This window comes from Balaenoptera ricei, chromosome 1 (assembly GCF_028023285.1).
Source record: "Balaenoptera ricei isolate mBalRic1 chromosome 1, mBalRic1.hap2, whole genome shotgun sequence".
Taxonomy (NCBI): domain Eukaryota; kingdom Metazoa; phylum Chordata; class Mammalia; order Artiodactyla; family Balaenopteridae; genus Balaenoptera; species Balaenoptera ricei.
The window spans coordinates 119,174,691-119,190,863 of NC_082639.1; the positions used below are offsets into that span (position 1 = coordinate 119,174,691).

A 16,173-nucleotide genomic window follows, 5' to 3' on the forward strand; every position below is an offset into this window, starting at 1 on the left:
ACAAAAAAAGGAAAGAGAAGAAAATCCCCCAAAGCAAAAAGCAGCCTCCCAACAAACTGCAACTTTTGTTTTGCGTTTTACTGTTTAACAAGTCAGTGGTTTCCAGTGCCATCGGCTTGTCCACCTTCTTCCTTAGAGCAGCGGTCCCCAACCTTTTTGGCACCAGGGACTGGTTTCGTGGAAGACAATTTTTCCACGGACCGGCAGCGGGGGAGGTATTGTTTGGGGACGATTCAAGCACATTACATTTATTGTGCACTTTATTTCTATTATTATTACATTGTAATATATAATGAAGTAATTCTACAACTCACCATAATGCAGAATCAGTGGGAGCCCTGAGCTTGTTTTCACTTGCCACTCACTGATAGGGTTTTGATATGAGTCTGCAAGCAATTGATTTATTATGGTCTCTGTGCAGTCAAACCTCTCTGCTAATGATAATCTGTATTTGCAGCCGCTCCCCGGCGCTAGCATCACCGCCTCAGCTCCCCCTCAGATCATCAGGCATTCGATTCTCATAAGGAGCACGCAGCCTAGATCCCTAGAGCCACCGCATGCACAGTTCACAGTAGGGTTCGCGCTCCTATGAGAATCTAATGCCGCCGCTGATCTGATGGGAAGCGGAGCTCAGGAGGTAACGCGAGCCATGGGGAGCGGCTGTAAATACAGATGAAGCTTCACTCGCTCACCCGCCACTCACCTCCTGCTGTACAGCCTGTTTCCTAACAGACCAAGCACTGGTACCAATCTGTGGCCCGGGGCTTGGGGACCCCTGCCTTAGAGCACCCTCCGTGTTTGCCACCAGTAGCGTCTCTACACTCCTGTTTATTACAAAACTCCCGCCGGTTTGGTCTGGTGTGTAAGCACAGCCAAGTGTCCAGCCTGCTTCGTGGGCTAACTCAGGGCAACTTACAGCATCTCCCTGTGGCTACCATGGGGTGGTTCCGGTTAGTCCAGGCCACTGTGGGACCAGCAAAGGGGCAGCCTGGCCTTTGAGATGGAGGGACTGGAGCTCCATCAGCGCTGCAGCTTCAGCCAGTGGATGCGCTCCCTCTGCATCCAGGAGCCCTCTGGGGTCCCTGCCCAGACACCACCCCCAGCCCATCCTCTGCGCCTGGGTAGCACCCTGTGCGTTTCTCCGTGCTGGCACTTGCCGGGTGACATAGGAAGTATCAAGAGCTGCCTCCTGTTGTCTCTCCCACAAGTCTCTGAGCTCCTCAAAGGCGGGGTCCTTGTCATCTTCATCTCTGACTCCTCGGTCCCAGGCACAGCACCTAGCACATCGCTTGATAAAGATGTGCTTTGAACTGAACTAAACTCACAGAACGTGTCATCTGATTTGGGAGCTTTTATATACGTGTACACACACAATCTAGTGCTAAGTGAACCCCGCCCCCTCAGCCTCCTTCCTCAGGGCCTCCACCCACAGGCAGTCTCTGTACCTGATCACCCACTGCAGAGAAGGATTGAGAAAGGCCATTTTCAAAGTGGAAAATGATGAATGGGCCAGTGTGTAGCTCATTTCTCTCCAGCCAGAGCCTTCATTAATTCTGCCCCCCGGACAAGTGACACCTTGCCATGGAGCCGGCAGAAGCAGGCACTTTTGTCCGGCCTAATGTAAGAAGGGTCGCGCTCCAGTGCCAGACACCTGCCCACTTCTGGTTGCTGCTCCTCCAGCTTTTCTCAGGTCCAGTTCTTAATATTCGTACTTTACTATTTTGGGCTTTGCTATTCATTGATGCTTTATTATATTTCTAAAGCTCCTATACATTCCAGGAATTGTGCTAATCAATTTACGTTCATTATCTCATTTGTTTTTCTCAATAGCCCTGCAAGGGAAGTCCTATTACGCCCATTTTTTAGATACAGACAAAACCTTACTGCATTCAAATAATTCACACACATGCTCTCATTAATCCTCTGATCTTGTGAGGTAGTTATTTCAGTCCCGTTTTATAGATGGGTAAACTGAGATTGAGGTAATGACTAAGCAGATTTGCCTGAGTCTTACAACTGATAAAAAGCAGAGCTAGATGTGTAGGCCTAGGTTTTTAGACCCGAGGAACAGACAGCTTCCCCACCACCCCATGGTTCTTCTCTGTTTCCATCACACCAGTCTGATAAAAACTTCCCGGAAATGTTCATGGCCCAGAAACATCTTGTTGAATTGGACCATCTCCAGGGGTGAATGCAATTTCATTAAACACTGAATATTCATGTGGGGTGGGAATTTAGAGACCCATTCACCAATCCCTCATTTTACAGAAGAGGAAACAGCAAAGCCTATAGTTTTTCAGTGTTAACCTGTGCTGACGTGGTTTCTGATTCCTCACAGTAACTCTATGCGGTAAGAATCGTTAACCCCATTTTCTAGATGAGGCTGGCCAGAGGCTCAGGGAGTTTCAGCAACTTGCCTAAAGTCACTCTACCAGTGAGTGACAGAGCTGACTCTGGTGCCTCTTGAAAACATCCATTCTGAATGGTTTTGGTGTAAATCTGCTCTATGAATTGCAAGAATTTCAGCCCCAAGCAGGAGTGGCAGAAGTATTTCTATTGCATCTCAAATTGCAAACTCAGGGAAGGCTGGCTCATACAGTAATCCTGCTATTGACACTGGAGATTAAGCATTCAAATGAGAGATGAGTATTAGTGAGAGGAATGTTTCCGGTTTTGTAGCTACCATAGTTTCTCAGCAGTGCTAAACAAACAAAAAAACCCCTCAGCTCAGTACCTGTTTTCTTGGTGGTTGTCTGACCTCTTGTGGCTGACTTTAGGCATTACAGTTTCTGGCAGCTAATTTCTGCCAAGAGGCAGCTTTTCGTGATAAAAATAACATACATTCATGAGATAAGTACTACCTCCTTTGGAAAGGCTTGTAATTTTCCTAAGATCATTCAACAAATAGCATGGGAAAGGAGAAATAAAACAGATGACACTTCTTTACTAGGAATTCCAGTAGGAGAGAGAAAATAGAAGGGGAGGAAATCTTTGAAAAAAATGAGAATTCTCCAAAAGTACAGAAAGATTAAAATCTTAAGAACAAAATGGCATATAGACCTTCAAACAGGATAGAGGAGGAAAAACTCAGACACATTTACAGCGAAATTTAAGATCATAAAGACAGACCACCTTTCACTTCTTACCTGTCAAAAAAAAAAAAAAGATACACCATCTTTAAAGTTTCCAGAAAAAGAAGACTGGCTATAAAGGAGAATCAGATTGACATCAGACATCTCAATAAGAATTCTAGATACAAAATAATAATGGCTTAATATTTGATATTGTTGAAAGAAAAAAAACACTAAACCTATATTTTATATTCAGTTAAACTATCATTTGAATGAGTGTAAAATAATATTATGAAGCATATAAGACTGCAAAAGGTTACTTCTCAAAGACCATCTTTGAAACTATTCTTGGAGGAAATATTCCAGTAAGAAAAGAAGTGAACTCAGAAGAGTTCTATGTGTTTGTAAATATGTAGGAAGTAAGGATGAGTAATTGATCCAGTAAAGCTTACTGTTATTTAAATGGTAAAGGACCCAAAAGGAGTAGATAATAATAATTCAAATTTTAGATCAGAAAATGAGGGGGGATTAATTATGGTGACAAAAGGGAAATGAGAGTATGCTTAATTATAACAACATATTTTAAGTTTTTTAGGTAGAGAATAAATACAGGTTTTAATAGGCTATGGATAACCACCATAAATTTTTTTTTTTTAATAGAGGTTTCAAATCAGCAGGGGGAAATCCAATGAAAAGCAGAAGAGAGAAAAAAAAAAAAGAAACAAAATGTATAGCAAATGGAAAGAATGGAATAAGATTTCTATCTTAGCTCAGGCTTCTGTAACAAAATACCATAGAATGGGTGGGTTAAACAACAGACATTTTACTAGACTTTCTCACAGGGAAGTCCAAGGTCAAGGTGCCAGCAGATTCTGTGTCTGGTGAGGATACTTCCTGAGGTGCAGACAGCCACCTTCTTGCTGTGTTCTCACAAGGCCTTTCCTTGTGCTTGCAGGTGGAGAGAGAGCTCTGGTGTCTCTTCCTCTTCTTATAAGGGCCCTGAACCTATTACGAGGGCGCCACCTTATCTAAACCCAATTACTTCCCAATGGCACCACCTCCAAATACTATCACATCAGGGGTCAGAGGTTCAATGTATGGTTTTGGGAGGGACAAAAACATCTGGCCCATAACAATGGCAGAAATAAATTCAAATAGAACAAATTATAATAAATATAACTGTATTGAACTCACCAAACAAAAGGAGGAAAACTTAAGTTGGAAAAAAAAAGTAGATCCAGCAATACTTTGTCTACAGAAGACAGGGTTAAAACAAAAGATATGAAAAAACTTAAAAACAAAGGGATGGAAAATTATATAATGAAAAGAAAGTCTGGATAGATTTTTTGCCTCGATTGGTTCAAGATGGTGAAGAAGGGTGTGCATGCACTCCCTCTTGCGAGAGCACTGGAATCACAACTAACTGCTGAACAATCATCGACAGGAAGACACTGGAGCTCACCAAAAAACATACCCCACATCCAAAGACAAAGGAGAAGCTGCAATGAGACGGTAAGAGGGGCGCAATGACAATAAAATCAAATCCCATAACCACTGGGTGGATGACTCACAAACTGGAGAACACTTTTACCACAGAAGTCCACCTACTGGAGTGAAGGTTCTGAGCCCCACATCAGGCTTCCGAACCTGAGGATCCGGCAACGGGAGGAGGAATCCCCAGAGAATCAGACTTTGAAAGCTAGTGGGATTTGATTGCAGGACTTTGACAGAACTGGGGGAAACAGAGACTCCACTCTTGGAGGGATCACACAAAGTAGTGTGTGCATTGGGATCCAAGGGAAGGAGCAGTGACCCCATAGGAGACTGAACCAGACCTAACTGCTAGTGTTGGAGGGAGGCGGGGGGTGGCTGTGCCTCACCGTGAGGACAAGGACACTGGCAGCAGAAGCTCTGGGAAGTACTCCTTGGCATGAGCCCTCCTGGAGTCTGCCATTAGCCCCACCATAGAACCTGTCCCCTCCAGCGCTGAGTTGCCACAGGCCAAACAACCAACAGGGAGGGAAATCAGCCCCACCCGTCAGCTGACAAGTGGATTAAAGTTTTACCGAGCTCTGCCCACCAGAGCAACACCCAGTTCTACCAACCACCAGTCCCTCCCATCAGGAAGCTTGCACAAGCCTCTTAGATAGCCTCATCCACCAGAGGGCAGACAGTAGAAACGAGAAGAACTACAATCCTGCAGCCTGTGGAACAAAAACCACATTCACAGAAAGACAGACAAAATTAAGAGGCAGAGCAACCAGGGATCGAGCCCACACCCCCTGCACTGGAAGGTGAACTCAACCACTGGGCTGCCAGGCAAGTCCCCCAACCTGCTTTTTAATGCACCTTTTATATTGGCCTTTCTACTTTCGCTATCTCACTTATGCTTCCTGGTTCAAAATAGACTGCACTCAAGGTCTTCTATCTGGGTCACCTTTTGGAGGACCCAAACAGGGACACACATCTAATATAGCTCATCTCACATTGCTTTAAACTGTTGGTCTTATGTCTATGTCACCTACCAGATTATAAGAGCCTTGAGGTACTGTGGTATGTAGAGTTCTGAGGCATCTCCCAAGGTTCCTGCCTCCTGGTGTACTTGCTGTGAATAATCCCCCTCATCTTGAGTGTGGGCAGGACCTGTGAATATGAGGAGGTAGTCACTCCTTTGATTAGATTACATTATATGGCAAGATGATAATTATGTTACATTATACACAACTCTACCTTAGCTGACTGCATTCAGAAGTTCTCCTGCTGAATCTTGAAGAACCAAACCACCATGAGTTCTACAGATGCAAGGAAATGAATTCTCCTAACAATCAAGTGACTCTGAAAGAGGACCCTAAGCCTCAGATGAGACTCCAGCCCTTGCCAACACCCTGACTTCAGCCTTCTGAGAATCTGATTACCCAGCTAAGCCATACCCTGACTCCTGACCCATGGAAATTGTGAGATAATAAATGTATGTTGTTTTAAGCCATTAAGTTTGTGAACAGCATAGAAAACTATTACAGACATGTATATATTCTTTTAAAAATTATGTAATATTTCAATATACAAAAATATTGGAGAATAATGTAACTAGTATCATGTATGCAGTATGAAGCTTGAACATAAAATTCATAAAATTATGGATAATGTTGAAAAAAAAAAAAGAGACAGAGGACTATGTACCAGATGAAGGAACAAGATAAAACCACAGAAAAACAACTAAATGAAGTGGAGCTAGGCAACCTTCCAGAAAAAGAATTCAGAATAATGATAGTGAAGATGATCCAGGACCTTGGAAAAAGAATGGAGGCATATATTGAAAAGATGCAAGAAATGTTTAATAAAGACCTAGAAGAATTAAAGAACAAACACCTAGAAGAATTAAAGAACAAACAAACAGAGATGAACAATACAATAACTGAAATGAAAAATACACTAGAAGGAATCAATAGCAGCATAACTGAGGAAGAAGAATGGATAAGTGACCTGGAAGACAGAATGATGGAATTCACTGCTGTGGAAGAGAATAAAGGAAAAAGAATGAAAAGAAATGAAGACAGCCTAAGAGACCTCTGGGACAAAATAAAACACACCGACATTCGCATTATATGGGTCCCAGAAGGAGAAGAGAGAGAGAAAGGACCCGAGAAGATATCTGAAGAGATTATAGTCGAAAATTTCCCTAACATGGGAAAGGAAGTAGCCACCCAAGTCCAGGAAGAGCAAGAGTCCCAGACAGAATAAACCCAAGGAGAAACACGCCAAGACACATAGTAATCAAATCGACAAAAATTAAGGACAAAGAAAAATTATGAAAAGCAACAAAGGAAAAATGACAAATAGCATACAAGGGAACTCCCATAAGGTTAACAGCTGATTTCTCAGCAGAAACTCTACAAGCCAGAAAGGAGTGACACAATATATTTAAAGTGATGAGAGGGAAGAACCTACAACCAAGATTACTCTACCCACAAAGGAAACTATAAACAAGACGAAAAGACAACCCTCAAAATGGGAGAAAATATTTGCAAATGAATCAACGGACAAAGGATTAATCTCCAAAATATATAAACCGCTCATGCAACTCAATATTAAAAAAAAAACAACCCAATCAAAAAATGGGCAGAAGACCTAAATAGACATTTCTCCAAAGAAGACATACAGATGGCCAAGAGGCGCATGAAAAGCTGCTCAACATCACTAATTATTAGAGAAATGCAAATCAAACCTACAATGAGGTATCACCTCACACCTGTTAGAATGGGCATCATCAGAAAATCTACAAATGACAAATGCTGGAGAGGGTGTGGAGAAAAGGGAACCCTCTTGCACTGTTGGTGAGAATGTAAATTGATACAGCCACTATGGAGAACAGTATGGAGGTTCCTTAAAAAACTAAAAATAGAACTACCATATGACCCAGCAATCCCACTACTGGGCATATATCCAGAGAAATCCATAATTCAAAAAGACACATGCACCCCAATGTTCATTGCAGCACTATTTACAATAATCAGGTCATGGAAGCAATGTAAATGCCCATCGACAGACGAACAGATAAAGAAGATTTGGTACATATATACAATGGAATATTACTCAGCCATAAAAAGGAACGAAATTGGGTCATTTGTAGAGACGTGGATGGACCTAGAGACTGTCTTACAGAGTGACGTAAGTCAGAAAGAGAAAAACAAGTATTGTATATTAAGACATATATGTGGAATCTAGAAAAATGGTACAGATGAACCAGTTTGCAAGGCAGAAATAGAGGCACAGATGTAGAGAACAACGTATGGACACCAAGGTGGGAAAATGGGGTGGGGGGAGGGTGGTGGTGGTGGTGGGATGAATTGGGAGATTGGGATTGACATATATACACTAATATGTATAAAATCAATAACAAATAAGAAGCTGCTGTGTAAAAAAAATAATAAAATAAAATTTAAAAAAAGGATAGCAATTTTAATATAAAATAAAATTGAAGACATAAATTAATTTTTTAAATTAATTTATTTTTTGGCTGCGTTGGGTCTTCATTGCTGTACGCAGGCTTTCTCTAGTTGCGGAGAGTGGGGGCTACTCTTTGATTCAGTAAGCAGGCTTCTCATCACAGTGGCTTCTCTTGTTGCAGAGCATGAGCTCTAAGCACGTGGGCTTCCGTAGTTGTGGCTCGCGGGCTATAGAGCACAGGCTCAGTAGTTGTGGAGCGCAGGTTTAGTTGCTCTGTGGGATGTGAGATCTTCCCAGATCAGAGCTTGAACCCGTGTCCCCTGCATTGGTAGGCGGATTCTTAACCACTGCACCACCAGGGAAGTCCCTCAAGGCAGAAATTTATGAGACAAAGAGAAACCCTTCATAAAAGAAAGATATTAAGATGATAAAATAATTATAAAAAGATACACACCTAAAAATATAACCTCAAAATAGTTAAAACAAAAATGGCAGAACTATGAAGACAAATCTGTACAACTATTGTAATTAGAAAGCTAAACTCTATTATATATTGCGTTAAAATGAGAGACTTATTTCTCTTTGATAGGTCAAATAAATGAAAAATAAGAAAATATATAAAAGTTTTGGTTTATATGATCTATAATCTTGAATACATTGGCGGCAGTGGTGAAGAGAGTGAGCTTTAAAATGGGTAGAAAAAACTATTTCTTCCAAACAAATGTAATGTTCACATGTACTAGGTCATCAAGGAAGCCTCATCAAGTCAAACTATGCTATCTAACTTTAATGCTGTATAGTTTGGAATCTGTACTAAAGTACTGTACATGTTTGAAAAGAATTACAAACTACTAAATTCTCTTTGGATTGAAGAGGGCATTTTTACAGGGATTAAAAATACTTTGATCTGAACAGCAATAAATACCATGTTAAAATGTGTGGGGTACAGCTAAAGTAGTACTATGAGATAAATTCATAGCTTTAAGTATATTTATTAGAAAACAATAAATATTTAAAATAAGCCAAATAAGCTCAAAAATGAGAATAAAAGTCACTGAAATAGAGAATAGCAATCTAAAAACAATAACAAAAAAAATTAAAGCTAAAAGCTGACTTTGAAAAGACCATTTAAGATGCATAAAATTGATTAGTAAAAAGAGTAAGATGCAAATAATATACAGAGTGAAGAAGGAGATATTATGACTGTCACAACATATTCTTAAAAATAATAAAATAGTATTATTAAATATATGCTAATAATTTAGAAAACTTAGACAAAATGGATAAATTCTTGGAAAAATAATACCAAATTTGGCAAAATAATTGAATAAACCAATATGCATTAAAGAGAGTAATAAACAAGTTCTTTTGCTGAACAAGCCAGTTGTAATAAAAATTATATGTTTAATTCCCTCTCATCAGACTATGTTTTAAAAAACATATATTTGTAAATAGATTTCCCCATTAAAGTCTTTTTTGTTGTTCTTCTTTCTATGGGACCAACTATAGCTCACATGAGAGCTCTGGGGGAGAAATTCTTAATAAATTTGGGGTTCAAATACAAATTTTAACATGTGTGAAATATAATGCATGTGTCTGACACTTAATAAAACTCTGTAAATTTTGTAAAAAAAAAAAAAAGATATTTAAATAGTAATAAAAGACACCCTCTCCTTCTTCACCAGAACTTCAAACTCAGTTTTACAAGAGAGTATTAATGAGCTTTCAAGCAACAGATAATCCTTACCTTACAAAGCTGTTGCAAAAAAATAGAAAAAAGAAAAAGACTCCTTAATTCACTTTATATTGATCTGGTTAGTATAACCATGATTCAGCAAATTATAGTTCTGTTTGGTTTACAAGTTTTAATGCAAAAATCTTAAATGAAATACTAACTTACTGAATCCAACAGTCTATTAAAAATAATGTAACATGATCAAGTTAAGCAATGCAAGGATGGTATAATATTAGAAATTTAATTAATGTAATTTACCTCTATAATGGAATGAAGATTAAAGGAATGTGACTATCTCAGTAGATACAGAAACAAATCATTTAATAAATTTCCAAACATTTCTGATAAAAACTAAAATAGCCTTAAAGGCTGCAACAAACATTGTGCTTAAATGGGGAAATTTCTAACGATTTCATGTAATATGGGAACAACATAAGAATGCCCACCTTCATGGCTAGTATTTAATGTATACCGGAGGTCCTAGCCAACCAAGTAAACATAGAAAATAAATAAAGTGTATAACTGATGAAAGGGAGGAGAACAAAATTCTATCATTTATAGCTGACAAAATCATTTACATGGAATTTACAATCTAATTTACAATAGAATCAACAGATAAACCAGTAGATCTAATCAGAGCATAAACAGTTTGCTACTGCTGTAGTCTACAGGGAACTCTACTCAATGCTCTGTGGTGACCTAAATAGGAAAGAAATCCAAAAAAGAGGGGATATATGTATACATATAGCTGATTTGCTTCGCTGTACAGCTGAAACTAACACAACACTGTAAAGCAACTATACCCCAATTAAAAAAAAATTAAAGGGAAACCTCAAATCAAAAGAAAAGAAAGAAATGTAATAAAATACACGACTTAAATTTATAACAACTAAAAATAGTTAGCAATTAAACTAACAGAATATACAAGACTTCTGTAATGAAAACTTATGATTGCATTAAAGACCAAAAAAGATGGCCTGACAAAATAGATGTAGCATGTTTATGCATGGGAAAACACAAGAATATCAGTTCTCCCCTAATTACAAATTCATTGCAACTTTACACAAAATTCCAGGAAGATGTTTTGAGAAACTTATTTATTCTAAAATGTATGTGGAGGAATCAAGGTCCACAAACAGCTAAATTGGTTTTTAAAAATAAGAGAGTGCTTATCCTACCAGACAATTAAAAGCCAGAGTATTAGAACAGTTGTGATATAAAGGAGACGCCATAAGTCAGAGGGGGGAAAATGAATTATTAAGCGGGTTGAAATCAGAAAACCACTTAAATATATATGGAAAAATACAAAGCTGGATTCTTACCTCTCACCATGAACAAAGGTTAACCCCAGATTCATCATTTATTCAATAAATATTTATTGAGCATCTACTATGGGTGAAGGACTTTTCTAGACGCTGGATATATGCCAGTGAAAAAGGCAAAAGTCCTTGCCATCTTTAAAACCCTAACTGCAGAGGGTAAAAGTATAAAGCCAGTAGAAGAAAATGTAGCGTAATTTTTTTTTCACGATCTTGGAGTGGGGAAGGGCTTGTAAAACAAGGATCAAAAAGCACAAAGCTTAAGGCAAAAAGGCACTTAATGGGCTTGATTAATAAATAATTAAATCTGAGTACATTTTCTGACCCACCCATATAATCCAGAGGAAGTCTTTTACACCTCCATAAAGAAACTTGCTCACGGTTGCTCATCACAGTAGCAGGGAGTTGGAACCAACTTAAGATATCTCCATCTCTAGAGGGAAGCAAAATGTGATGGATGCACGCTGTGGAATACCATGCATCAGTTAGAGGCCCTGGGTTAGCGGTACACTCAACAATATGGAATAGAACTAAACATACTATTGAGTGAAGAAAAGTAATAACAGAATTGGAACAATAGCACCATATCATGCACATAAATGTAAAAGATCTATAGTCACAACCAATTCTGTATATTCTACAAGGGTGCATACATACAAAGGGCATGTATCAAATAGTACAGAGCTGGTTCCATTGAAATGGGAATTAGGGATGAAGGGAAGAAAGATGAAATAAAACAGGAGTCTTGTACGGGTTGATGGTGGTAAGGAGTTATGAACAAAGGAATGTGATTAACTCTACTCTCCATACCTAAGTCACTTGGACCACAGCAGAGGGAGGACTGTTTGAATGTAGGATAGCTCCAGTGGGTTCAGAGTTCTTTCTTAGATTTGGCTAAAACTGCCCTCCTATAAACACCCGGCCATTGGTCTGAGTTCTGCTGTCTGGCATTGTACCCAGTGAATCTTCACGCTCTTTCACGGAACAGCACTTCGAACACTTGAAACGACTGCTTTAGTTTATTAAGTCCTCCCTCATCCAGTCCCACATACTCAGAACTTTCAGCTGTTCTTCACATGACCTGTTCAGGGTCTTCTAAATTTCAGGGAACTATAGCATGACATCCACATTAGCTATTAAATGTGGCTTGCTCGTTTGAAAAATATGCTGAAAACCCACTGGGGACCAAGCATCATGTAAGGTGCTATGCATAGATGTTCAGAAAAAAGATCACTTCTATGAGAGTTATAACTGAAAGGTCTTGAATTAATAGTCACGTTCTACTGGATTTTGAAATGTATAAAGCTCAAACAAATCTCTGCTATCCGGAATAAGTGGCCACATTTTATGTATATTGATTTATTCAGTCATTTATTTAAGAAATATTCACTGAATATATTTTCTGTGCCAAGGATCGCTGCAGGCTCTGACAACTGGAACATGCTTCTTTGTACCATGGAGAAAGAATCAAAGACCCAGGACCGTGGAGAACAGGTTTGCTTCTGGTGTCCTTTACCGAACCAACCAGAAGGATTTGGCTCCCTCAGCTCTCTGAATATGGCTACAGTGCACTTCTTCTCTACTATGGTTTGCTGTGACCCGAAAGTCAGAACGGCTCATGCTTTGGGGTTCCAGCCACAATGTCTGTTCATGTTTCCTAGAAATCTAAGTTCCTCTCTTTAATAATTTTAAAAGGTAAGGCTAGTGGGGTGAAATGAATCACTACGGTTTGAAGATGGGCGATAGAATGGGCATAGAATTTGGTACATTCCACACTAATCAGGTCTTAATTTAAAATGTGAACTAGCAGAAAAATTCAAAGGGCCTTAGAACCAATGCGACAAACCCTTCAGGAATGAGCTTGTAGTCAGTAATGTCTCTGAATGGGGCACAGCTCTGTGCCCCATGCATTTCTACGTGCTGTGGAGGGTTCAGGGAAGACCCAACCATGCTTTAAAACCTCGTTGGGAACAGGAACCACACCTTCAGAATCCCCGCACATACCACAATGCAAAACTACATCCCTGCTGCTGAAGTGGTTAGTGCATAAATGAAATCAGGCAGAATCAGAGAGGAAGTGTCTCCAGGGCAATATTTGGCAGGGATCAAGGTTAGAAAGAAGGTGAGTAGCCCAGACGGGAGGGAGAAGGGTGCCTGAGTGGGTCAGGGCTCCCACCATGACCAAGACCAGCACAGGCAGGTGCAGGGAATGCGTTGGCTGTTTGGGGAGGGCTGGGATCCTAATATCTTGCTGATGCTCTATACATGTCCATCACTCCAGGGCTCCCCAACTCCGCTGGACATAACCAGGCTCAGCAGAGAGGCTGGGGCATTGTGTACCCTTCTGCTTAGCCACTTGTTTTGTAGATGAAGAAACAGAGAAAGAGGAAGAGGTTTGTCTGCAGTCACAGAGCCAGGACTGGAACTCAGGCTCCTAACTAGCAGCCAGCGCTCTCTCTTCTCTCCCCTCTGGTCACGTGGTTGAAAGGGGGACGTCAACTGCGATGTAGTGGTGGCACCTTTAACAAGTCAAGGAGAATAGGTTCAGGCTGTCCTATTGCAAGAAAGAAGAGTGAGAGGGGAGAAGGGGTTTCGAAGCTGCTCAAGGTGTATGCATGGGAGGGAGGGCAGGGGGACTGATTTCTCTGAGACTGGTGGACAGAACATCTTCAGTCACTCACACCAGGAGAGTCTAAATTGTCCCCTAGAGTTTGGCCTTGCAGACCTACACCTACAGGAGAAGCAGGGTCGTTGGTGAGAGCTATCACCCCATCTCTTCTATAAGTGCTTTGTCCAGTCTCCTTATCTTCAAGGCAAGACATCCACATAATCGCTGTTACTGTTCCCTGGGGGAAAAAAAGCAGAAGACCAGCCATGAGGCTCAACACCCGGGAGTCACACTGACCAACACCACTCAAGGGAAAGACTTCTCCCCAGGCAGAGGGTGATCTTGATGCCACATCCAAGTGACATCTTCAAGGGCTGGGGTACCATAGGGAGCTCTGCTGGCAAAATAGGGGGTCTGTTTATAAGTCAAACATCAGAGTTTCCAGGACCAGATGCCTCCACTCACCAGGAGAACACCTGTGCCTCCCTCAGAGTGAGAACACCTAAGGCTTGTTCTAAGGAGGCCAAAGGAAAGGGAGGAAGAAGATGAGCTAATGGGAGGAAGTTCCCACTTTGGTAGCTGAGGATTTGGGAGCTTGCTCTGCCAAGGCTGACCAAGCATGGACAACTGGTATGGCGAGACTCTCGCCCAGTTCTTGGGGACGAACTCTAAAGGGTTCCCCTGTTGGAATTTGTGGTTATTTTATCATCGCTGAGACAAATACTACCACCACCCCAAGCATCCTGAGCAACTCATCTGGGTTCGCCTGAGGACCGCAGCACAGGTACATCCCTGGGTTTCTACTCTGCCCCCTTTTATTCTTCTTTTCTGTAAGTTACGGTAGAAAATGGCTGTGGGACTACATCTGCAGCTGAACCTATAGGAAGCGGGTCTGCATGGGTCGCTTCTCCTCTGGGTGCACACTCCTCTACGTGGGGGAAGGGGGACAGAGAAAATGGTAGAGGAGGGTTTTGTGGGTTTTTTTCCATAATTAAAAAGCCATGCTTAGTCTTGTTGGGGAGGTGAGAAGTTTGCTCTGGCAGTCCAAAGGGAAACTTTGCTATAGACAGAGTACAATGGGTGTGGGGTGATTGCAGACTCCCCAGAATTCTCTGTCCTCCGCCGTTCTCCCTAGCTAGCACTTCTGCTCCCATCCCCATCACCTACCCACTGATGACTGAAATCCCTTTCATGGGGCTATCACCACACATCCCACCTTGAGAAGACAGGGTTAAACTGTAAATGTCTCAGGAAGTCTGAGTTAAATTCGAACTATGTTGTAACGGACAGATACTAGATTCTCTTCTGAGAGCAGACTTCAAAGGGTGTAAGCAAGAGTGGCTGCTTGGGATATGATCTCGATTCTCTGCACTCAGATTTACTGACCATCTCTCCTTTTCCACCGTGGCTTAATAACTTTTGGGGTGTATCTGAAATAATTACTCCCCTAACACTATATAAATGAATGCTTAGCAAATATTGAGCAAAATGTAACAGGATGAGGCTTGGGGAGAGGGTTGAAGCAATTTTCTCGTTTGAAAATTCTGCTTGTTGGTCATCTATTCCCAAACCTGTGTTGTGTGCACAAGGTCACAGAATGAGTTTGAAGTCAGCTCTCGGAGAGTGCTCAGGAACCACCATTGCTCCCCGGGCTGTCCAAGCACAGAGAGCTCTATGTGTTTGCCGCCTCCAGGAGCTCGAAGGCACCACTCCGCAACAAAATGGAAAGTGCTCTTCATAGAATGAAGCTTTTCAGAGCTAACATCATAGAAAGGGACAATTATCTGCATCGGTTCTGCAAAGTAGGCCAGTGGTGGAAATGGGACTAAGGTTCCTGTCTGGCACCCGTGTGAAAGTTATTTATCATAAATACCATCTAGCTTTATCTTTGATCTTCTCCATCTCAGGCAGGGGCAGGTTCTCTTTATTGGCCTTAAAAGGTGAACCACCAGCCCTTGATTTGGTTTTTCAAACTTGGAGATCAATTCCTCTAGGTTTGGAAAGATCTGTCTTTGAGCGCCTTCCACGGTCTGCAAAAATGCAAGGAGATCACTCATCATCGTGCAATTGTGTGTGAAAGATGACACTTCTCAAAACAGTGGTTTTCAGGGCTGCCTCTGAGCGGTGAATTGAAAACAGGTGGCCGACACTTCTTGTGTGGGGGCTCACACCATACGCAATACCCAGAAACCCTACTTTTTAAAACGGAATTCTGACTTGAGCTACTCTGAGTAAAGAAGATTAACAATCAAAGGTCCCCACCTCAGTCTGCAGTATCGAATGAGCTCCCATTCTTGGCAATTTGGGGACAGTTTTTGTAGGTACCCTGTGGAGGGTACCCCTCTAAGAGCTTATGTCAGAATGTAGGGGACTAATACGGGAGGACTTCTGATGGGAAATGCAAAATATGCAACTTACGTACTTGACGAATTCAGACTCTCCATGAGAGGAAAACAAGACCAAAAAGTCCCGATTTAAATTGAAAATGGGAAT

The 16,173-nt window shown here is 41.1% G+C and overlaps 1 protein-coding gene across 1 annotated transcript in view; it reads right to left on the reverse strand.

Annotated features, from left to right (window-relative positions):
• Positions 1-13,802: 13,802 nt before the first annotated feature.
• Positions 13,803-16,173, reverse strand: part of SH2D1B (SH2 domain containing 1B) — a 31,396-nt gene continuing 29,025 nt past the window's right edge. Inside the window, exons 3-4 of the mRNA XM_059903098.1 lie at positions 15,554-15,710; positions 13,803-13,918 (exon numbers count right to left, since the gene is read on the reverse strand). Coding sequence (XP_059759081.1) covers positions 13,881-13,918; positions 15,554-15,710 — 195 coding nt within the window. The 3' untranslated portion in view covers positions 13,803-13,880. The remainder of the gene's footprint in view (positions 13,919-15,553; positions 15,711-16,173) is intronic.